Source organism: Populus alba, chromosome 11 (genome assembly GCF_005239225.2).
Source record: "Populus alba chromosome 11, ASM523922v2, whole genome shotgun sequence".
In the NCBI taxonomy this organism is placed as follows: domain Eukaryota; kingdom Viridiplantae; phylum Streptophyta; class Magnoliopsida; order Malpighiales; family Salicaceae; genus Populus; species Populus alba.
In genome coordinates, this window is record NC_133294.1 from 18,306,799 (window position 1) to 18,330,813 (window position 24,015).

The 24,015-nt window shown below is 31.8% G+C and overlaps 4 protein-coding genes across 5 annotated transcripts; 2 read left to right on the forward strand and 2 right to left on the reverse strand.

Moving 5' to 3' along the window:
- The first annotated feature begins 1,151 nt into the window (after positions 1 to 1,151).
- On the forward strand, positions 1,152 to 8,292 carry LOC118031330 (putative nuclear RNA export factor SDE5). 2 transcript variants are annotated; one of them, XM_035035701.2, is made up of 12 exons: positions 1,152 to 1,366; positions 2,748 to 3,327; positions 3,671 to 3,696; positions 4,535 to 4,612; positions 5,345 to 5,418; positions 5,563 to 5,813; positions 6,755 to 6,852; positions 7,144 to 7,200; positions 7,397 to 7,464; positions 7,610 to 7,716; positions 7,796 to 7,866; positions 7,992 to 8,292. In XM_035035701.2, exons 2-12 carry the CDS (start codon positions 2,760 to 2,762, stop codon positions 8,106 to 8,108), a joined length of 1,515 nt encoding a protein of 504 aa, XP_034891592.1. In that variant the 5' UTR covers positions 1,152 to 1,366; positions 2,748 to 2,759; the 3' UTR covers positions 8,109 to 8,292. The 2 variants fall into 2 exon arrangements, with proteins under 2 accessions (XP_034891592.1, XP_034891594.1); XM_035035703.2 differs by having other exon boundaries at positions 1,153 to 1,366; positions 5,566 to 5,813.
- A 3,579-nt stretch (positions 8,293 to 11,871) lies between these two features.
- On the forward strand, positions 11,872 to 14,826 carry LOC118031331 (monothiol glutaredoxin-S17). The gene is made up of 3 exons (XM_035035704.2): positions 11,872 to 12,141; positions 12,225 to 12,299; positions 13,398 to 14,826. Exons 1-3 carry the CDS (start codon positions 11,971 to 11,973, stop codon positions 14,628 to 14,630), a joined length of 1,479 nt encoding a protein of 492 aa, XP_034891595.1. The 5' UTR covers positions 11,872 to 11,970; the 3' UTR covers positions 14,631 to 14,826.
- A 1,335-nt stretch (positions 14,827 to 16,161) lies between these two features.
- LOC118031332 (pentatricopeptide repeat-containing protein At4g21705, mitochondrial) lies at positions 16,162 to 18,448 on the reverse strand. Its single transcript, XM_035035705.2, has 2 exons — positions 18,128 to 18,448; positions 16,162 to 17,626 (listed from the first exon to the last, which is right to left on the reverse strand). Exons 1-2 carry the CDS (start codon positions 18,371 to 18,373, stop codon positions 16,388 to 16,390), a joined length of 1,485 nt encoding a protein of 494 aa, XP_034891596.1. The 5' UTR covers positions 18,374 to 18,448; the 3' UTR covers positions 16,162 to 16,387.
- A 2,891-nt stretch (positions 18,449 to 21,339) lies between these two features.
- On the reverse strand, positions 21,340 to 23,185 carry LOC118031333 (heat stress transcription factor A-2b). Its single transcript, XM_035035706.2, has 2 exons — positions 22,716 to 23,185; positions 21,340 to 21,870 (listed from the first exon to the last, which is right to left on the reverse strand). The coding sequence occupies exons 1-2, from the start codon at positions 23,013 to 23,015 to the stop codon at positions 21,538 to 21,540; spliced, it is 633 nt and encodes a 210-aa protein (XP_034891597.1). The 5' UTR covers positions 23,016 to 23,185; the 3' UTR covers positions 21,340 to 21,537.
- Positions 23,186 to 24,015: the final 830 nt, after the last annotated feature.

Sequence of the window (24,015 nt, forward strand, 5' to 3'; positions counted from 1 at the left end):
ATATATCAAAGATCAAAGCTTGAACTAATATCTTTTATTGAAGGAATGATATTTTTTTAAAAATATTTTTTAATTAAAAACATAATAGAATAACTATTTTTTAATTTTAATAGTAACACATTAACAAAACCTTAAAAAAGTATTAATTTAATAATTATTTAAACAAAAAATATTTTAAAAAGTAGAAGCTACTATAATTCCATTGAGAATGTTTTTTCTTTATGCTTTTGACTATTTTTTAAAAAATAGTTTTTGCTTGATAAAATATTAGATAGATGTTTTTTTAGTGTTTTCTGATGATTTTAACGTAATGATATAAAAATAAATAAAAAAATTATTTTAATATATTTTTAAACAAAAAATTAATTAAAAAATACCATAATGAGAAACACAATACCGTATACCTAATTAGATATATTTGGAAGTGTGGTTGTGATTGTTTTTCAAAGTGTTTTTCATGCCAAAATGCATCAAAATTATATATATATATATATATATATATTTAAAAAAATTATTTTTGAGATCAGTACATCAAAACGATTGAAATTATATATATAAATTAATCTTTAACAAAAAAAAAATTAATTTTTTTTAAATATAGTTATAATAGTATTTTCAAAAGCTCGGTAACATGAGAGAGCAACTTAATCAAACACTACAATTTTATTTTTTTTTTTTATCTTTTAAAATGATTGAATAACTTGTAATCTTTGAATCCAAGTAACATGCATATAATTGTTGTGTTGAACACTTTTTTTTTGCCCTCTTCAAAGAGTCATGCATATGGAGCCCCCTTTGACCCTTGCACTCATTTTCTCAACAAAATTTTTCACGTCCAAGCAACTTTTGTAAGAAGTTTCTTTCTCATGATTTCTTTTAAATTCCATGTAGCATTCAAATTAATTATTATTTTTGTATTTATATCGTCTCATTATACCAGTATTAAAAATAAATTTTTTTTTAAAAATAATAGTTTAATATATGTTTAAATAAAAAAATATTTTAAAAAATAATTTTATCAAACACTTTTTTTTTTTTAACTCGTTTGTCACATTTAGACGAGACGGCAAGGAAGAGGAGAGAACCCAACTTGTAAACGAAAAGGAAGTCTATTAAAATAAAAATAGAATCAAAACATGTACTCACTCTTCAATTGAGCGCCAAAAGGCAATCATTTTGTTTTCTTCATTTTTATTTTTTTTACTGATACTCAAAATAAATAAATAAATAAATAAAAATGCTATTCAATCAATATTCATGTTTTTTCCATTTCTTATATATATATAAACCATACCCCTGACCAGAACCTCTCTTGAGCCCAATAGCTTATCTCCCTCTACAAGTTCTCAACGCCAAAGCCTCTCTGGTTAGTTGCTTCAGTTCACACTCATTAGAAAAAATAATTTTTTTTTGGGTTTCAGTTGTTTTTTTTTTTTTTTTTTTTGTGAAAATGGTTTCTTGTGGGGAAGCGAGTTTTTCTTCTTCTATTTCTGTTGGAATTTGAATCTTTTATGACTTATGGATGTAGACTTAATAGCTTTCAATCAAATTTGATTAATTTGGTAGCCGAAGACTGGTACTTGGATACAAAGTTTGATGCGATTTGATTCAAATTTTTTTGGTTTGGACATTTTGTCAAATAAGTAGACTACATTTCTGGTAATCTGATTTTGAATTAGTCATTTTGGAGAAATGAGGTTTCTTTTTTGAGGGTTTATTATCAGTTCTTGTTTCCTTTTAGTGGCTTCCATACTTTTTTTTTTTTTTTTGGGGGGGGGGGGGATGGGGAGTTTAAGATATATCTTTTTGTTTCTGTCTGCTACCATTCAAAGTCGAATTCGCGGGCATAGCCTCTATAGCACTACTGGAATGCCTTTCATTTACACTGTTTTTATTGCTTTTATTATTGGCTTAATTTGGTTCTTGTTCTGTTTGATAATATGGATGTAATGGTCGTGAATTTTCTTTACATGTTTCAGGACTCTGAGAAATAAATAACAAATTGGGATTTTTTCTCTGCATGCTATTGTCTGTTTCTGTTGGAAGTAGAATCCAGTTTTAGTGTAAATTTAATTGCTTCTAAATTACATTTGATTGCTTCAATAGAAAGACGAGTTAGTGGATATAAATTATAGATCTTTTGATTGGTTTCACAACTTCTGCTGCATCTTCATGGTGATTTGTTTCTTCATTGACATTTTTTTAAGCGTATAGACTATATGCAGAATGCATTATTTGGGAGATGGGTTTTTTATTTAGGAAGGGTTTAGCTTCTCTTTTTATGTTCATTTTTTGTTGCTTTAATGGTTTCTTTTTTGCATCATGGAGCATTTTTCTCTCAAATTAATTCTTTGTGACACCCCACCCTCATTAAATTCATTTCTGTTACTGGTATCATTATTTTGATAGTTTTGTTTGATTTCGGTAATTTTTTTTTTTTTATTCTTGCTCTGTTGGCCCATATGAGTTCAATGCTTTATAATCATGTTTGTTATTGCTTAGATGTTTTGCGGGTGTATGCAGATGGGAAAACAGCATGTCTTGCCTGTAGTATGGATGTGAGGTTGAATTTGCAATTAGTGAATCTGACATTTTTTCCTTTTTTCTAGTGTATGCATCTGCTGTTTTGGTGAGGGCTATTGTTCAATTCCTTTCTCACATAGTTTATGTGAATGCTGAAATGGTCTCTCCATTCCAATTAAATATGCTGAATTGATTATCAAAAATTTTCTTTCTCCTTTTTTCAGTAGTGCATTGAAATGGAAGTATCTACTTCAAACATATTGAAATGTGATGATGAGGAGAAGGCATTGGAGGGCTTGCTTGAGGCATTTGGTTCTAAATTTTCTCTTGAACAAATAGCATCTGCTTATTGCAAGGCAGGCCAAAATGCAGATTTGACTGTTCAAATGCTTCAAGATATGGAGGGAGGTGCCTCTGCTTCTTCAAGTCATTCATCCAGTGGAGAGGCTAAGCTGAGTGAAGGATCTTCTGAGTCATCCAATGGTTATATTTTGAAGAAATGTGATGCAAATGGAAAGTTCAGAAATGTAAAACAAAAATGGCGTCCAGTTTCAGGAGGCACTGTTTCAAGTGTTCTTGGAAAAAGTTACATTAGATCCATGACAGCGGGCAATGGCTCTTCTGTCGCAACCAAACCATTGAAATTGGACGCACAGGAGTTCCCAATGTCTGAACTTTGGGGAGAAGAACCTAAACAAACCCAATCAAAGCATGATCGTATGCACAAGGATATGGAAGATTTTTTATTCAAAATGCTAGGAGATGGCTTCCAGCTGGATAGGGAAATGATTCGACAAGCTCTAGGTAAACAATGCTTTAAATCTTTTCTCAATCATATATTGTTGTGAAACCTTCTGTTCCCTAGTAATTGGCTGTTTTGTAACTTCTACCTTTAAAAATATCTGGAATGAGTGGAATCTGTTTTAAATTGATGAGATTTTCTCTAATAAAAAGTGAGATCTCCTCTATATGATTTGTGTAACCTACTCTCTATGATTTCGTAAATAACATAAATCTTCAATCAATTAAAGATTTAAATTTGAGATGGGATGGAGGATTTAGATCTTGAAAGATTCGACCCTGCACTATGATATGCAAATGAACTATCCAACCAGATCGCTAATCAGGTTTTATGTTGATTTTGCAGATACATGTGGGTATGATATGCAAAAGGTATGTATAATGTCCTCTTCAATGTTCAAGGACTATTTTGATTTTTTTTACCAAATGCCCTCTTTTCTATCATTTATTTTCACAACCAAATCTTGATTACACTTGTTGCTAGTTAAAGAAACGATGCTTTCATAGGTGGGACATATTGTAGGTTGGCATTTGTTGCTTGCCTAGGATTCAGAATTATATACTTTTGGTTGCTTCCAATGGTTGAGCTTTATAAATTAGTTAACTGAGAGGATTAAAAGGCATCACTGATTTACGGTGACAATGAACAAAGGCCTTTAAAAAGTAGGCTAGAGTTTTTAGCCACAAGGCTTGGGCTTTAATTGTTAAAATTTATGATTACACCATGATCGCCTTCAAGAAACCCTAAAATTTGTGCAACTATTAATGTTTTTTTGGTGCATGGGTTGTTTTTTATATTTTAGACTAATAAGCCATTCTTTCAGTATGCTATTTTGCCCACAAGTATGGCTACCTTGTAAAAGTTTATATAATATTTAGGGTGTTTGTTGTGAGGGATTTTAAAGTGGAATGTAACTGGAACCACCCATCATGACCAAACCAACTACTTGAGTGTTACCAGTGTACACGTGCTAAAGCTTCTGTTCTTTTTAGTAGGATGCCTCAACTGATGAACTTCACCCTGATCTTCCTCAATGAGCGTATCAAAGAACCTATGTTTAAACATCGTTGATGAACATGGATGAAACTTTTAAGTTAATATGCATGATGAAGTAACTCATGAAGATACTGCGTGTTTTAGTTTGTTTGTAATTAATGTGATCTTATCATTAAGCATTTCTAAATCTTTCTTTCTTTTTGTACCTTTCAGAGCATGGAGAAACTACTTAATATGTCAGCAGTGATTTTGGACAAAAGGAACAATTATGTTGGTAGATCCACCGGAAAGGTTAGCATGACCAGCTCAGTTTAGAAAAATCCTCATTTATTGAGGGATCATTGTACATACCATTTAGTGCATATCTTACAGAGAAACTTTTAGTTTGTACTAGTTGTTAACTTGAGTATTTGAGTAATTAGGCAAGGTCAGCTGTTACTAGTCTTGCATCTTAGTGCCTGTTTGGCATTGAGTTTGCAACTGTGTTTGGGTGCGTTTCAAAATCACGTTTGCTCTGAAAATGTATTAAATTAATGTTTTTTTTAGTATTTTCCAATGTTTTGATATGGTGATATCAAAAATGAAAAAAAAAATCCGAGAAGAAGCCACCACACTCCTAAACAGGCTTGAGTAAAGCTGGGAGAGTATTTTACATGCCAAAGCTTTCCTGTTTGTCCTATATGATACAAATTCTACTCTTGTTCTTCTTGGTTGGTATGAGATTATAATTCAATAATTTGTTGTCTATTGAATACAGTTCTTCCTAGTATTAAAGAAGAGGTTTAGTGGTAAGAAGCTCATGATGACTGGCTTCATGGTTTTTAAGTGTGCAATTAATTATTCAATTGAAATATATGGATGTGTCAATTGTTCAATTGTGCTGCTTTTTTTCTCCCTCAACAAGTTGGTATTTGTCTTGTGGTTCACATTATCTTTGAAATTAAGTGAACTTCCTCCAATTTAAGGGTTATAATGATATACTTGATTTACATATCTTTTTCCTCTTGCAATTTTGTCTTACAGTTCACAGATGCACAGTCAAATAGTGGAGGACCTTCATGTCAAAAAAATTTACAGTTTATGAGTTCCTATGGAGGGTATGATACTTGCAAAATTTCCAGCGAGTTAAATAATTTGCTTTTATTAAGCTATAGGATACTTTTCTCATAATTAAGGAAAGATCAGCTTATCATTTTGATTATTTTACGTCATAATACATTTGTTTGCTTGTATTTGCTCAGCAGTGCAAATAGAATTTCAAATGCAAATGGGGGAGGATCACCTGGCCAGGGGAAAGAGAGAAACAACCTCCAGAAGGAAGTTTTGGCCTCACTTTTTAATGGTGCTGAGAGATCTGGGGAGTTATCTGGAAGAATAACAAAGGCTGAGAGGAGGTCAATAGTATATGGAGAGCCAGTGGTTGAACCTCCTACTGACTTTACCTTAGAGAACAGGACTGATTTTATGGACTCTCTGCAAGATTATGACCATGGTAAGAACTCTTTTGAGATGAACTTCATTAACGAAGTAATTTGTATAGGAAGTTAGAAGGCTTGGATGCTTTAAGTAGCTCATTCAGAAGAAATTTGGGACCTGGAGCCCCTTTTTTGGCTTCTATGGACTAGATTTCTTTTCGCTGCATCTACATTGCTTTTTAATTCATGGAGCGCTGAGCAACACGTTGGGTATGTTTTTGCTAGTCCCTAACACCCCCTTCACCAAAGAAACAAAAAAACAAACTGAAATATTCTTGCATGGATCTGGGAACTTACAATTCTCTTTCATATTTGCTCACTGTCACTTGAGTTAGAATTGTTTGATGGCCTGTTTGTAATGTTTCTCTCTGGGATGAATTAAAGCACTGATTCAGTGATATGCACCATTCTTTCCTTCTTATTTTATGGCTTGATGATAACTAAGGGATGCATCAGGCAATAAAGTTCAGGGCAGGTGTTTTTCTGGTTGCTCTGAAATGTTGTAAATGGGCATGCCTGTGCTCTCTCCCAGGCCTATCATTGCAGCTTGTAAACTCATGTTGCAAATTCTATTTGTTTTCCCCCCCTGAAATATTGTATTTTTTAATAGCAATATGATGCACTTTGAATAGGTCTCGGACACTGATAAATTTTACTTCTTTCATCAGAAGAAACAAAAAACAATCTCTATGGACATTTATATGTTACCATGTGGGGTTAGTAAGAATCCGTGTTTGTAAAAGAAAAGGTAATATATTGCTTATGGACCTCTTCACTTGCTGCAAAAAAATGGTTCTGATCCTGTCTTGTTGAGCTTTATATATTTTTCTTTTCTTTTCTTTTTTGTGTGTGAACTGTATAGACTTTTGTTTTTTGTTAAAATGCTATATACGGGCCTTTCAGTTTGTTAATTTTTTCTTGGTTGGTTTGTTAATGTTCTTCTCTTTATGCTAAGTAGTGTTATCAGTTGAAGATGTAGATGAAGATGATAGTTACCATCTTCTTCGTAAAGCTTGGAAGGAGTATCGGACCACAATGAATGAATTTTACAAAGCTGTAAGTTGCTAATTCTATTTTTCCTGAAATTTGGACTCCTATGATAATGGCATTTATACCCATATTTTGTAAATTTGCAATTCCTGAATCAATTTGGTTATGTATGTCATGATACTGTAAGATGGTTTAATAATTTTAGTAACATGAGAAAAAAATTCCTATGAATATTAATAGCTACAGGCTACCGCAATTTGATACCTCAGACTGGATTTTGCATAAGAAATCTGCAATGTGGTTTGTATTATCACCTTTTTAGTCTGGTCATGCTAAAATAAGAATGTTCCTTGTCAGGCTGGTGATGCGTTTGCAAAGGGAGATGATGAGCGAGCAAACAAACTAATGGACGAGGTAAGGTTTCTGACTGTTTCACAAAGCAAGTTGTCTGTTTACAAGTCATCACGTTTTTGTTTTCTCTGGCAACATCATCGGCACTCAAGATACATATTTTTTATTTTAGCTGTTGGTTTCAACAGCATCTCAGTTGTGTCACTTTCAATTAGAAGGTATTGTTGGATAATATAATAATTTTAGTTATAAATGTCAGGGAAATTTTTTTCGTGACAAGGCTTATGAGGTAGATGAGGAATCTACTCAGAAGATTTTTGGAACCAAGTTAGTGATTTTTGTCTATGTTTTTTTCCATTTCATTTAGTATCTAATGGTGTGCACTCTTTGTTTTTTCTATTCTCTTTGCATTATAAATCTTTATTTGCTTCCCTCGCATTTTTTCTAATCTACTGGTTGCTTTCATTATCAGAAATGTTGAGACTCAAGACCAGATGTTGCTCGATCTGCATGAACATGGTGCAAAAGATGCAATACGCTCCTTGAGGAGTAATCTTCTCTTACTCTCAGGCATCCCATGTAAGCTATCATCATGCCTTCTTTTGCCCTCATAATTTCCTCGTCATGCATCTTATCTATGTCCATTTTCTTGCTTCAGCATTCAAGTACCTCAAAGTCATCATTGAGACAAATGAGGTGGATGTTACAAAAGGGGCTCGTAGGAGATTGGTAAGATTGCTTTGATCCTTTTATTTGAGAGATTGGACAAAAAATGATTCACCTTTTCAAGTTCTACTTATCACAACCGAAGGATCCAAAACAGAATTTATATCTTACCCCCTTTACTTTTGCAGATTATGAAGCTATTAGAGAAGGAATCGATAAACTGGACGAAAGGAGCAGATGTTGGAACAATACTAATTCAACTGGATGATATCAACCCTAAGCGCTTGAGTTTCGCCAACAAATAGTACACAACATGGAATCAAGTGGGTTTCTTGAGAAGCAGGCAAGCAGCCACCATCTGTTTTTTTTTTTTTTGTTTTTTGAGAATCATTGTCATGACTCATGATCATTTGTTGACAAGTTACTATTTATCAAAATGTTGACCGTGTAAACGCTATAAAGAAGCAATGAAGAATAACATTTGATGCATTCTTTGATGTATTCTCAACTCGTCTTCTGTAATCCAGTAATATGTTTCAACTTTCTTGATTTTAGCTCCCTTCTTGAGGTGCTTAATACTTTTAATGGCATTAGAAAAAGGTTAACCGTATCCTAATGATTGTTAATTTTTTTTTTTGTTTTTAATGAATCAGGTTTTCAGTAAAATATCAAAAGTTAAGTTTGATATAATTATGAGCATAAATAATGTTTCTACTCTTCAATCAACTTCTGAATTTAAGTTCATTTCTCTGTTTAAATTCTTGCAACTCCATAAAGCTAATCTTCTTGGTGGTTTTTTATTTGATAGTGATTAGTGAAGCTGTCTTTTGAAGCTGCCTTTTGGTTTAAAATTGGGAATTATTAATGAAAAAGATAAAAATAAAATTGGGAATTCTTGTGATTTACAAATTTGATCGTGGGAGAATTTCGTAGGTTTTGAGCAAGGACTTGAAGGATTTGAATTATCTGACAATTTGGGATAAAAACAAATTGATACTAAGAGCTTCTTCGGGGAAAAAAAAAAAAAAAAGTGATTGTTTTTTTGTCTTAAAAAGATATGTTTGGAACGAAAAGCAAATTGTATTTTTAAAAATTTTAATTTTTTTTTTAAAAATTAATATTTTTTTTATATTTTGAAGCATTTTAATGCAGGATCTTAAAAATATATATTTTTTTAAATATTATTTTAATATATTTTAATATAAAAAATACTTTAAAATATAATTATAATTACATTTCCAAATAAACAGGTAGAAAAAAAAAAAGGTGCCATGATAGTCCTTATGAACGGCTGAATATGAAAGATTTGCAAGTAGCATCATATGTATTTTTTTTTTTCCCGAGTTCAAACCCTTTTTTATATATAATATTTTGTGTAATTTTTATTAGCTCTTTTTTTACTTCATAAATTGATGGGTATTTTTTTTAGTTTTTAGTGTTTGTTTGTTTTATTTTTTCTAAAAAGTTATCTTTTATTGAATTTATGAATTTGTTAGACATATAATATTTTTGGCATATTTAGAGCCACCTATAAAGGATTAATGTTTGTTTAAGGTACGGTAGAGGAAAATCGTGCACATCTTAGCAATTTTAAAACTCAATGGCCTACATGTTGATAAAGAACTTGGTGATTTAGAGTTTAAATTAGGCCGGATTTTTAAATAAATATTGAAGATGAAAATTCAAATGATTCAATTAATATAATATAATCTAAGTTTTTACAACTCATTGGTTATTTATTTTTTTAATAAAAACAATATTATTTTGATTATTTTTTTAAAAAAATGAACCTGAGCTAATTAAGTAACCCCATCAAAATTTATAATTTATAAATCTTGAGTTAAATCTATTACTAGATCGTTTAAAAATTCCTAGGGAAATTACCGGTTTAAAATTTTACTAGAGATAACCAGTATTGTAAAACAAATTGTGCATCATCACATGCCACTTCACGGGGCTCTACCTAGGCTAGTGACATGGATGTTTTGTTTACTATAATAAAAATATTTTAATATATATATATATATAAAAGAAATTATAATCACTAGCATATATATTAATCATATAATATATTAATTTAAACATAAAAATAGGATATTTAAAGCACTTTAAATATAATTAAGTTTTATTGTCAAGGATAAATATTTTTTTTTGTAAAATGTTATTACTCATCTTTTGATATAAATAACATGTTTGCATTAAGTCTTTTAAAATTATTACATCATTTTGTTTAGATATATTTTTAAATAAGTTCAACTAATATAAAAAAATTAACTTAATTATCTCTTAAAAAAACCAAACTTGAGCTCAAAATTGGAAGGTAAATAAAGCTTAAAATATAAGTTAAAAATAAAAAGGAAAAACACTAAAAATAAGGTGAGGAAGAGTTGTAAAATCTGGAAAGAAAAAAAATGTTGAAAATTATTTTTTCAATTTCCTTTTTATAGTGGATTTTGCAACCACAATTAATAAAAAATTAATATTAGTAATTATCAAAATTATATATTTTTTATTATTAGTTTTAATTAGTTCTCATAAATCAAAACTAAATATTATAATTTTGACTTTAAATATGATGTATTTTTAGCTTAATAAATAGTCCAAATACTATTTAGGTTAAAAAAAAAACTTATCAACTTTGTTAATGAGATTTATACATGGACTCGAGAAAAATAATTCTTCATGATCAAAAAATTATTAACCCAAATCCAAGCCTAGAAAAAAGGTTAATAGCAATAAATAATCTCTTATAGCCTCAAAAATCGGAAGCATGAGCAAGAGCCTATTTAGGTTTAAATTCATAATCCATTTTGTTTATAGAATTTCTCCTCTAAAAGTGTAAGTGTTTTTTTGTGCTAAATTTTATTTTTTTTATTTTTTTATTATATAAAAACAAAGAAAACTTGTTTCTTTTCTACATGGGATGAAAGTTTTTAGAGAGTTTTGGATTTTTCCATAACTTGCCAATCAATGATTCTTTAAGATCATTTATTTATTTATTTATTTATGTAAATGTTTCATATTAAAAATTTTATGATGATGAATAATTTTCAACAAAATTTGAACTCTAAAAATGAATGAGTTTCATTTTTAATTTAGCCTCAAATATACTAATTAACAATGTCTTAAAACTAAATTTTCAACATAAGGCACTTACCTTATAATTTAAGCAACTAAATAAAAAAAAGGAAACATATAACAATAAATTATTGCAATATTTAGTGGGTTACATAGATGAGATATCCAAACCATTTGACTCACTAATCTGTATATTAATTTGTCAGGTATCAGATAATTTGTAGTTAATAATAACGAAATTAAACATTAAACTTAAAACAAGCATTTAATCCATACAATTCAAATATGCCTTTATTATTGGGTTACATAGATGAGATTCAATTATATTTTGAAAGTAAATTTAACAAATTAAAATAATAACCCTATCAAGGAATTTTATTTTTTTTGAAAATTGAATATACTCAAAACCATATCAAAGTTTAAGAATTTATAAATACCTCTCCTCATTTAAAAAAATATTATAAAAATCTCTTTTCGATTCTCTTGTATCCAAAATATCCTTAGTATTTTAAAAATCATCCCCTTCAATAAGAAAAATCTTAAAATCTTAAGAATATTTTTAATACAAAAAATATTTCGATAATATTCTTTAAATAAACTCAATGATTTTTTTAAGAAAATATTCTCTTTGGACTTATGGTAATCAGGACTAGTTGCTTAACATTAAGGAGTTGACTTGAAACTTTTGGAGATTTTTAGGATCTTAAAACAAGAAATCTTAAATTGAAGGGATGAATTTGAAACTTGTTGAATTTTATGGGGTCAAATTATAGTCTAGTAAAAAATCCAAATAAAATAAAAGAATATTAAATAGTGTTTGAGATTGTGATATTGTTTTTAATTTGAAATATATATATATATATATATATATATATATATATATATATATATATTTTAAATTTTATTTTTAATAGTTGTATATTAAAATAATTTATAAAAATAATTTAAAATTTTAAAAATTTTAAAATCACTTTTTAAAAGAAAAAACAAAGAGACAGGTTTCTATTGATAAATAAAGGAAAGGGAAGTTCTGCTGCGTGTCTGCAAATTTCTGCGAGTGTGTGGTTGCAGGCTGGAATTAAAAAAAAAATGAGGGGGTCGGTAAAGGACGTGAAATCAAAGGCTGAGCTTGATAACATAACCAAAAGTGGAGAAGCAGTAATCATTCACTTCTGGGCATCATGGTGTGATGCTTCAAAACAAATGGACCAAGTCTTTTCTCATCTCTCCACTGATTTTCCTAACACCCACTTTCTCACGGTATGTAATGTGAATTTCTTTGTTTGCATGTTCGTGGGTTTTTGTTTTTTGTTTGAATTGGTGATGTGGGTTTTGTTTCGTAGGTTGAAGCAGAGGAGCAACCAGAGATATCAGAGGCCTTTTCAGTGTCTTCTGTGCCTTATTTTGCTTTCGTGAAGGTATCTTCGTTTTCTTTAAGGGGGTGGTTTTGAAATTTTTATGTTCTTTTGGGTTGTTATTGATGTTTTGTTTGTAAGTATCCGTATCCAGCTTTGTTGTTGAAATTTAGGCTGTAATGGTAGTCTTAGAAAAGGACATGTTTTGGCTGTGTTAATACTGATTACTTTGCTCTGTTTTAATGGGTTTCATGATTCTAATCGTCTCTTGTAGAAGATGGATTACTGAATTGAATTATTAATTCACTTGTGCAAGTCATTCGTATGGTTTTAAGTGATAATTTGGTGGAGCAGTGTGTAGTCATTTAGCTTGCAGGTTTAAGGATTTCTTATTTGGGTCAAAATTAAATCCATGAAGCACATTATTATAGTCTGTAAAATGAAAGGAGTAATGCCAAGTAAAATCGGTTCTTAAGAACAACTATCTAGAATTCATGAAATACATGGTACTGCTGTCTGGGCTTTGAGACAAAGACGAGATGTAGTGATTTTTTTGTATGCTTTGCATGCTTTTATTGTGTGCTGTTTAATAATCCTGTGGAAAGATGCTAGTTATTTTATACTCGTATAAATTTTGGATTAAGTTTGCATCCAACTCATGTGATATTGTTTGTGGGTTTTGCGGCTTAGCTTTGGAACATTTTTTAAACCCACCTGATTAATCAGGCCACCGAACTTCTCAAAACCAAAACCATTCATTTTCGAAACCTGCCTGCCTAATCATGTATTACAAAACTTCTCAAAACCAAACGAATTATGAAATCCTTAAAATTGCTACGTCTGGATTTAGTTGGGCTGAACTGTGCATCCGGCAAGGAGATGGATATACAATGTCTAGTTCCGAGCCATGTAAACCAGAAAAGTTCTTGATATGTAGCACACGCTCAAGTTACCGTAAAGGGCCTATTTTCATCTTCTTTTTATTCTTAAAAATTAGAAAATGACCTGAAAATTTTCAATTTTATACTCTAGTTTTTGCAAGATTGTCTACATTCATGTATATTTAGCAACCTAGGAATGAATTACTGCTGTTCTTGTCTCCTGAAAACATAGTTCTCATTGTGAATACTAACCAGCGATTTCATGCATTTTCTTCATCAGGATGGCAAGACAGTTGATACATTGGAAGGTGCAGATCCTTCCAGTTTGGCAAACAAAGTTGCTAGAGTTGCTGGCTCAGCTAACCCTGGAGAACCTGCAGCCCCTGCCAGCCTTGAAATGGCTGCTGGACCTACTGTTCTTGAAACAGTCAAAGAGTTTGTCAAAGAAAATGGCTCCTCCGCACAAGCAAACCAAGCACAACCTGGCCTCAGTGATGCATTAAAAAATCAATTGCAACAGCTGATTGACTCTCACCCTATCATGCTATTTATGAAAGGGAATCCTGAAGCTCCTAGGTGTGGGTTTAGCCAAAAAGTTATTGATATTTTGAAGGATGAAACTGTGAAATTCGGAACTTTTGATATCTTATCTGACAATGAGGTTCGTGAGGGGTTGAAGTTGTTCTCGAACTGGCCCACATTTCCTCAGCTGTACTGCAAAGGAGAGCTTCTTGGCGGATGTGACATAGCAATTGCAATGCATGAGAGTGGTGAATTAAAAGAAGTTTTCAGAGATCATGGAATTGATGCTATTAGTTCTGTTGAGGCAAAAGTGAGTGGAAGTGAAAATGGAAAGGGCAGCAGTACACAATCCCCTGGCTTGAGCACAACCTTGACCTCCAGACTTGAAAGCCTGATTAATTCAGGCCCAGTTATGTTGTTTATGAAGGGAAAACCTACCGAGCCAAAGTGTGGTTTCAGTGGGAAGGTAGTAGCAATCCTTCAAGAGGAAAAGGTGACCTTTGAGAGCTTTGATATTCTCACCGATGAAGAAGTCCGTCAGGGGCTTAAAGTCTATTCTAATTGGTCCAGTTACCCTCAACTGTACATCAAAGGTGAACTTATTGGCGGATCAGACATTGTGCTGGAGATGCAGAAAAGTGGGGAACTTAAAAGGATTTTGGTTGAGAAAGGGATTGTTCAGAAAGAGACTCTAGAAGATCGCTTAAAGAGCCTGATCACTTCTTCACCAGTGATGCTCTTCATGAAGGGCACCCCAGATGCCCCCAGATGTGGTTTCAGTTCCAAAGTTGTGAATGCCCTGAAGGAGAAGGGTGTCAGTTTTGGGTCCTTTGATATTTTATCAGATGAGGACGTGAGGCAGGGACTAAAGGTCTTCTCGAATTGGCCAACCTTTCCTCAGCTTTATTACAAAGGTGAGCTAATAGGCGGTTGTGATATTATACTGGAGCTGCGAGACAATGGAGAACTAAAATCCACCCTATCCGAGTAGGGTTGACATCGATTCTTTCAAATAATGACCAGCCAAACCTAAATTTTCTACTCATGTTAGTGATATCTGTTGATGTTATACATGAGTGATGAGCCTGAAGATTGCACAATATACTTTCTTACCAATGTTCTGATGCCTTGCTTGGTTTTCTGATAGATCATAGATTTAAGCTATAATATGAAAGTTTTTCTTGCAACGTGGTTCAAGTGGTATCAAGTATGATTTGGATTGCTTTTACGATGGATGAATCTAGCTGGTAATATTGGAGGGCATGTACATGCTTTCCTTTGCAAGATGAAAGAAAGTGGTTTCATCACATGGTCATATTGCCAGTTCAACTGAAATCAAATACACAGACAAGTTTTCCTGACTATTAATTGTTTGACGAGGTCAGATGCTTGGATGAGAGCATGTATTGCACTAGAAACTTTAGAAGTCCAAGCAGGAAGCAGAAAATTACAGAATCGATTTATTTCATATGAACTTCTATTTACACGAGGATTTTTCAAGAACTCTGACAAATTCATTACGGGAAAAAAGAACGAAGCAACAGATGCTTAATAATTGCGCAGTTTCTTCGAAGGAATCTTGCTCGGATGCACTCGGATTGTAGACCCTAAGGGAAGCATTTGAAGTCCTTGCAGTTGTCATAGATTTAGAACTTTTTATGACAACCCAGAGGAGGTATGGAAAGAATACGATTCAAAGGCCTAAGGAAATAAGCTTTAAAATCCAATTTTAAAGCAAACTTGAAAACACAGATGATATTGAAAATCAATAGAACATAATATTTGTATTTGGGGAGATTTAAAGAAAACCACAAGCGATCATAATATCTTTTAAGCTGGTAATAGGTTAAGATGTTGAAAATGAATTGACGTGATTACTGAGAATCACGAGCATCTATAAAACAAGTTATCTGTTGAATTTATGGACCCTATAATGCTAGAATTTGTAAACTTGTAGGAGAAACAAAGTCGTAGAGGCTACAAGGTGTTAATTTTTACAGAAAAATGATGAAAAAGGTGATAAGGATGCTGAAAATATGAAGATGTAGTCTTGATTAGTTCATGGAAGTTTATATATCTAAAAGAGGTAAAATACATTCTGGTTTTGTGGGCTTGGATCCACACCCTAGCCCATTTATTTTTAGGCTTAGTTCGTGTCTCGTATTTTGAGTCTTGGACATGGATTATGCCTCGTATTCTATGACTTAGCATTTACCTTCTTGAATGTGTCAAATTCTGGCTTTGTTGCTAGCTTAAAATCTAATGTTTGCATCTTTGAAGTTTTTAAGCAATCAATGCTACAAAGAAAAAAAGAACAAGTACAGGATGGGATTATCTGCTAACTACACACTCTAAGTAGTTTTTAAGGGAGAAGGATTGTTTTCCACCTTTAATTTGTGTGGGGGTAGAAATCTATCTTCAAACCAGAAAGAACGGAGAGACAGCAAATCCCAAGCAGCACTCCAGCCTATGCATTATGCATGAAATAAGGCTGTTGATAAATTAAATGGACCAGGCATATATGAATAAAACCCATCACGATTAGCTTGAACAATTTCATATGGACAACTGGAAGCAAGCAAGGGAATAATCTTGATAAATGTGAACTACCAATTGCCTCAACGCAACAAGACAAACAAAATGGAGTGCTGCATCAGTTGCATGATTCTCTCACGAACAAACTTGATTTGAATACGGGAGTTATTGTGGTTCTCAATGGAATAACATTAAGGCCTTAGGTTGTTGAATTTACTTCTGCATCATGCTCAAGATTTTCTTAGTTTCTTCGTCCTCCTTTATCTTGTATGTTTTCATGTCGTCCAACAGTCCATGCACTTCTTTCCCAGCTCTTATATGTGCCTTCAATACAGCATGATACATTTCCCTGTTCATTGGGATGACATTCTTCAACGCGGACACAAAAGCTTCTAAGTCTTCAGCACTACCTTCATCACCAAGCCAGCTCAAAATGCCACTGATCACCTTTTGATTTGGCTTCCATTCCTTATTCTCCTCATATAGGCAGAGGGCAGCCTTCATACAACTGAAAGCTTTGGCCACCTCATTTTTGTCAAAGAATCCTGCAGCAACTTTGCCCCAAATGTTTGGGAGAGTCACCTTTCCTTTCTCGGTCAAGTTCTCAAGCAGTGCCTTTGCTTTCTCATACAAGCCTTTACCAGAGTACCCAATAATAAGGGTATTTGGCACCCGAACATCGTAAAAATTGCCAGATGCTTCCCACTCTTTTAGCACTTTCTCAACTTCTTCAAACTCATCAAGCTTCACTAGAGAAGCCATAATGTTGATATAATCCTTGTTTATAGGCCTTTCACAAGTAGATTTCTCCAGATTCCACAATCTCAAAACCTCAGTCTTCTTCCCTAGTGCAGCATAGAGTGAAATCAGATGATTGTAACCAGTTCCATCTTTCTTATTTAGCCTTGTTTCTGATTTTTTCAGGGAATCAATGGCCTTATCAGTAAGGCCACCTTTGATGTAGGAACTAGCAGCAACAGCATATGAGTTCCAGTCCACAACAATGTCCGGTTGGTGCTCCATCTCATTCAACATCTTTTCCATTCCCTCAAGGTCACCTCTAGCACCATAGGAATTCATGCAAAGTCTGTAGCTGAAGTTATCAGGTGAAACATTGTTCTCCTTCATCTCATTTAGGACCTGAGGAACCTTCTCATGCTGGCCAACATTCGTGTAGAGGCACATAATGTCATTGTAAGAGAGAGATGATTTGGCAAAGCCCATCTCCTTCATTTTCTGCAAATGCGAGATGGACTTATCAGTTTCACGCTTCTGAACATAACAATTCAGAAGTGCACCATATGTCTTTTCATTTTTATCCTGGTCCCTCAGGTTATTGAAATAGTTCTCAGCAGAAACAAACCCATGAACTCTACCAATCAAATCCAATTGAACAGCATGTTGACTTGGTGAGAATATGCAAATGCCCTTTTTATTCATCCATTCTGACACCTGCACCCACAAAGTGCCACAAACTTAGAGGCAATACAATAAAAGTATATATTACCTGAACAAAAATTCTAAAGAGTAGAAAATTAAATTAAATAATTCTTTGGTAGCCAACATTAATAACAAAAAGTTCAAATGAATAAAAAATTTATGCTCTCATTTACCTCCATTTATAAACATTGCATCTTTTATCAACCAAAAAAAAAACATTTGTATGTGTTTTTCATAAAGAAAGATATATAGATTAAAAAGGCAGCAATCCATCCACCAACACGGTTGAGATGCACATACGGTCAAAATCCATACATAGCCAAGCATTTATTCTGTGAAAACTCATTTTGAGGCAAAATTCCAACATGGCATTGACCATTAAGCAAAGTGATCGACAATTAGTTTAATTTTCAACCTTCCTTTCTTTTCCTTTCCCACATTTTCTCAGCAGCCAAACAAAATCCAAATCAACAAAACACTAAAGAAACAAGAAAAACCCAAAAAGAGAAAAACCTGAAGGGCGTGAGTGAACCGTTTTCGCATGCGAAAATCGTGGATAATGCGTTGAAGCTCGGCAACCTTGACCTTTTTTCCGCTTTGGATCCAACTGTCAAGCTCAGGCTCCAAACTTGGGGTGCTTCCTAAAGGACTGAGCTTTGAGTACAGGGTAGCTTTATTAGTTTTGTTGGTGTAGTAAGATCTGGAAATGATTGCATTTTGATTTTGGATTAGGGTTTTAGAGATTAGTTTTGTGTTCATTGTAAGGGTTTCGCAGCAAAGACAGGGTAAAAGAAACAGTGGATTTTTTTTTGCTGTGCCAGTAGGGTTTAAGAGAAACGGGTCTTAGAGCTCGGCTGGGCTTTTATTGGGCTATCAGCGGTAGTTTCCAAGTTAGCTTAATTAAGGATAAATGATCACAAATTAAAAAAAAACAATATATATATATATATATATATATATATATATATATATATATATATATTATAATTGAAAATAATAGGCTCAGATCAAGATTCATTACAATTGAAAATATATAATTATCATTTTAATATTTTCAAAGAAAAATCAATGAAGGTCATATGGTCTTTTTACAATGGTCTAATGGTTATTATATTGATAGAGGATAAATCGATCTTTTAATATTTTTAAATACTTTAAAATAACTAAATTACTCATAAAAGTAAAATAATAATAATAATAACCTAACAACTAGGAGCTTTTTTGTATTTTCACTTTTTATAATATAATGAAATAACTAAATTATCCTTAAAAATAAAATTTCTAAGGGCTTTTTGTATTTTCATCTTAGTTTTTTAGTTATCATCAAGTTGACCGAGAAAAAATTTAATAATTTAATAAATAAATATAAATATTATTTAAGAAAGTTGTTGACACGTGTATTGAATACGTCAGCACGTGGGTTATGGCCACACCATTAAGGCAGCTTGTAGGGGGTGTTTGGCGGTTAAATGGTGGCTATCAATGTGATGTTCGAATCATCTCAATAGTTCCTTCATCTGTAGACAACATGTGTGACTTCCTAACCTCTAGTTTGATATCAATAACCTTTTTTTTTTTTTTTTTTTCTCTTTCATTCTTGACCCGAACCCTCTAGATTTTCAAATTTAACAATTTAATAAATATAAATATTATTTACAAAAGTGATTGACACATACAATGCAAGTGTCAGCTCATAGGTCGTGGTTGCATTATTCAAGCAACTCGTGAGGAGGAATTTGACGACCAAACAATGGCTTTCAAGGTGGCGTTTGAATTGTCTTGGCACTCCTCCATCCTTAGATGGCCCATGTGACTTGCTGACTTTTGATTTGGTGTCAACAACCTTTTTTTTTTTCTCCCTCCTCCTTGATTTTCGAGTCTAACCCTTTAAATTTTCAAAACATTCAATTTATTTTTCCTTTAAATTTGATCTATATTGTTTTAATTAATATTTGTTTTATTTGAAATAATTTATAAAATTAGTTTTTTTTTCAATTTTATCATTTTTTAATATTTTTTTTTTTTGTCAAATTTGGTGTCTATTATTTTGATTGTTATTTGAGATACTTTTTACAATTAAATTTTTTTTTTTTTATGATTTTTCCTCCTATTTTTACCCTATCATATTTCATCATCATTTTTTTTATTGCTATTTTTTATTTAGGTAAATTTTCTAAATTTTTTTTCTCAATTTTATTATTTAATATTAAATTGGTTGTGGATTGAGCTTCTTGATTGAGTTCTGGTATAAGCTATCACGGGTTGTAATTTTGTGGATTTTTTTTATTTAGGGTTTTTTTTTTTTTTAAGCTCATATTTTTTTTCAGTTTCATTAACATTTATTTAATTGAATATTGGGCTGTATAATTTTTTTTTATTTTCTTTATATAAAATTTTTCATTGAATTTGTAAATAATTTGGGTTATCTTGAATTTTTTTATTTATCGTTCTTTGTTAAATTTAGCTTTTTTAAAATATTTTTTATTAAATTAAAATAATTAATTAAATATAATTATGAGATACTAACTTTATAATATTTTGTTTAATTTACTTTTTAAATTGTTATTTTAAAAGCATGTATGGTATATTTTGGTGCCATCGTGTAGCCTTTACCATCTTAGCGAACTCTTTCTTGTTGTAGGATGGTGTCACGGCAAAAAGCAATGACTCTATAACATGCTTTTTGTTCTTCTCGTTCCACATATATAATATTAATAACTTATTTTTTCAGTTAAATTTGATTCAATTTATAACATAGCGCTAATCACCTATCTAACTAGAAACTATAAATCTATAACCCAATTCAAAGCCAGGTTATGAGTTTTGAGCTGGATAAAAAGATATAGTTCCCAGATTTTTCTTAAATAAATATATATAAAAAAAAAAAAACCCAGTGACCTATTTAATTACGACTGGAGCTACCTAGTTGTCCTGGTTTAATAACAAAGCAGTAGCAACATTCGTAGACGTAGAAGAAAAAACGCACAAGAGAACTAGATTACGAGTCCGTTTGTCTACGTGGCTGCGGCTGTGTTTTATTTAAATCGCAGTTCGTAGTCGTTTGATAATTAAAAAAAGTGATTTACTGTGTATGGGACCCACATGAATTCTGCGGCTAATAAAAAACAAGGAATTACACTGTTCACAAGTGAATTGCACTGTTCACGTGAACAGTGCAATTCACTTGCACTGTACGCAGGTTTTTTTTTTTTTTTTTAATGTGTTAATTGTATTATATTGTTTTTTTTAAAAAAAAAAAACTAGTTTGCAGAATTAAATTCGTTCGCGACGTGAATAATATTTTTTTTCTCGAAATTTTTTCTTGAAAAACTAGTATAGAGTGAATTAAATTCACTCGCACAGTAATATCAATTTTGTAGTTTTTATCGAATGAATTTTATACGTAATGAAATTATAAATAGTTTAATAGAATAATAAAAAATATTTTATATAAAGTATTATTTTTTTCATGATATAATAAGAGTAATTAATTTTACAATATTTAAATTTTAAAACCATCAATATTAATATATATTTTTTAAAATTATTTTATAACCTCAATTTGAAAAAACATTTTTTAAACCAAACACATTAAACTACTTTTTCGTCAACCTCAATTTCAACCACAGTTTTAACCAAACACTCATTTTTTCAAATCAACCTCAACTAAAAATACTTTTTATAAAAACAACTTTTTTCAAACCACAACCACAACAGCTACCGCAATGCCAAACACACTCTACATAAATCTACTTAAAAAACTAAAACTACAAACATGTCTCTCTCTCTCTCTCATCAGCACATTAATTTTACAAATATTTAGGGAAAAGTAAAACTAGAGACTAAGCAATATACTGGGGAAGGAGACCCGCAGAGAGAGCACTCCTAGGCCTTCGCCATTTTTTTTGTAATTTCATCAGAACTTAACATAGCCTCCTGGTTTTGTTCTGGTGGTTTCCCATGTATTGAGCAAGACAGTCCAATAACTTAGTTTCTAGAGCCTTGAATTGTGCTATTTGGATTTGCAGTTCAAGTTTCTCTCTTCTAAGGTTCTTGTTCTCCGCCATGAGCATCGAACAATTAGTTTCTTCCATGTCAATTGTTGCATTCTCTTGATTAGAAGAAGCCTTTAAATATGTTGGAAACATGCTAGGCTCGCATTTTTTCCGAATGATCTCGACTAGCATGTGCCTCCTCCCTCTCTGAAACTTTTCATGCTTGAATTCCCATTTCTTCGATGATGTTTTCTTGAATCCCTGCTTTAATTCAGATGATTAGATTCACTATAAAATCACAAGGTCACGAGATTCATGGCACCGAGCCTAAAATGTTGCCATCCAGGTTTGACAGATGAAAGACATATACTAAAGCACCAAGGCCCATTTGGACACCAGATTAAATGAAGATGAAGATGATGTCTGGAGCGTTTTTGGAAATTTTTAATTTTTTTTTGTATTTTAAGATTGTTTTGATATATTTTTAGATAAATAATACTTTATACTTTAAACAACAGTGTTTCCTACACTCTAAAACATACAGAAATAGACAAAAAGTGAATCCATATACAGTAGCTTATACGTAGATCATAAAAACAGTATAACCACTAGCCTGTGGTGCTTGCATAAATTGAAGCGCAGGTTTCTAAAGAAAAAATGGAGTACAGGTTTGCTCCCTAAAAAAGTCCTTGTCAGAAGAGAGAAAAACTGGCTCTGACCACATGATTGAATTGTAAAAGTCATACAACAACTACATTAAACTTAGCAGTAGGACATTGTTTACCCTATACTTTAAGCAGTCAAATAAGAACAATCAATCACCTCAGATCATGATAATTCATGGTGTTCATCGATAATCCTTAACTTGGATTAGATCATTAACAAAAAGGAGATAAAAAAATATTCCAAAACTCCCATCATCTCGTGCTAAAAAGAATTTCCCTGTATATTATATGGTGAACCCTAAAAGAAACTAACTGCAAAACAAAAGGGGATCATTTTTGTCTAGAGGAAAGTTGCTAGCATTTGATAAGAAGGATAAAGCTGGAGAAGCTGACGGATGTTGAAGAGATGAAAGCATATATATAGTAATAGTAATTGCTCACATAAGTGTTAAGCTGACGGATGAAGCTGGAGAAGTTGCTGTGCTTGAAGTATCTAGGCAGAGTGAGCTCTGAGAACTCAGATGGAGACCACACTACGAACCCATTTCCCTCTGCATTCCAGGAAACAACTCTCTTGCCATGAGGATGATCATCATCGCTACCATGAGCCCCGCCTTCTTCTAGCAAGTCGTAAGTCTTGGATAAAAATGGAGCTGGGCATTTTGTTCCTGGAGACCTGGTGTTGCTTGAAGAACTCTTGCTTGTTGTGTCTTGGTCAAGCTGAGAGAAAGTGGCCGCCATGTTTAAGCTTAAGGTAGATTTATGATTATCCGAAAGGTTTCGTTAATGGCAAGGCTTTCTACTTGTATCTTCAACACCGGCCTTGGGAAACTACTAGCACCGTGGAAGGTGGAATGTTTCTTTTCTATTCTTTCTTTTTTGAATTTAATTTTAATATTTTCTTATCCTTTTGTTTCTTTAGGTGCATGTAACTTTCTGATGTTGGAAGGAGATAATCATGGGACATTGTATGGGATTATCTAGAAAATGGGCGATAATTCAAAATTTATTTTTAAATGGAGTAAAAAAAATGAAAAACTGTTAGAAAGTTTCAAATGTAATACTTCTCAATTTATAAAATTGAAAAAATAGTTTTTTTAAAATCTATATAAATGAAAAGAAAGCATGAACTATACGATTTTTTTTATTTTATGTACAAGTTAAAAGATTAATTCTATATATATATCTCAATATTATCTAGCTAGTTTCATATATAAGTTTAGTTTTTATTGAAAATCTAATATGAAGATTTTTTTAGTTGATAATATAATTTTTTTCATTATAGTTTTTAATTTGAATGAAATAATTAAGATTAATATTATGTAGTTAGATTATCATAGATATGAAATATTAAGATTATTATTATAAATTATGGTTTTGATTTTTATGAATTATACAATTCTAATTCTGATGTATTTTTTTTTAATGAAAAACTTTGTTTTCGTTTTCAATAAATGAACATCTTCTCTAGTTTTTTTATTAGAAAGGAAAAATTGAAAAGGAAAAAAAAAAACTAAAATTAAAAAGAAAAACTGTTTTTTTTTAAACACTGAACACGCACGTATTATTGATGTGATATTCTGAATTTATTCCAATAAAATAAAAATAAATAAATTGAAGAAATTTACTAATCCCTCGGTCAAATAAATACAAAATTAATCAAAAGAAGGGCCGGGAACTCTGACCTTACTTTAGAAGTCCCTACAAGCTATAATGTCTGCCTATGCCATTATTGAATTGT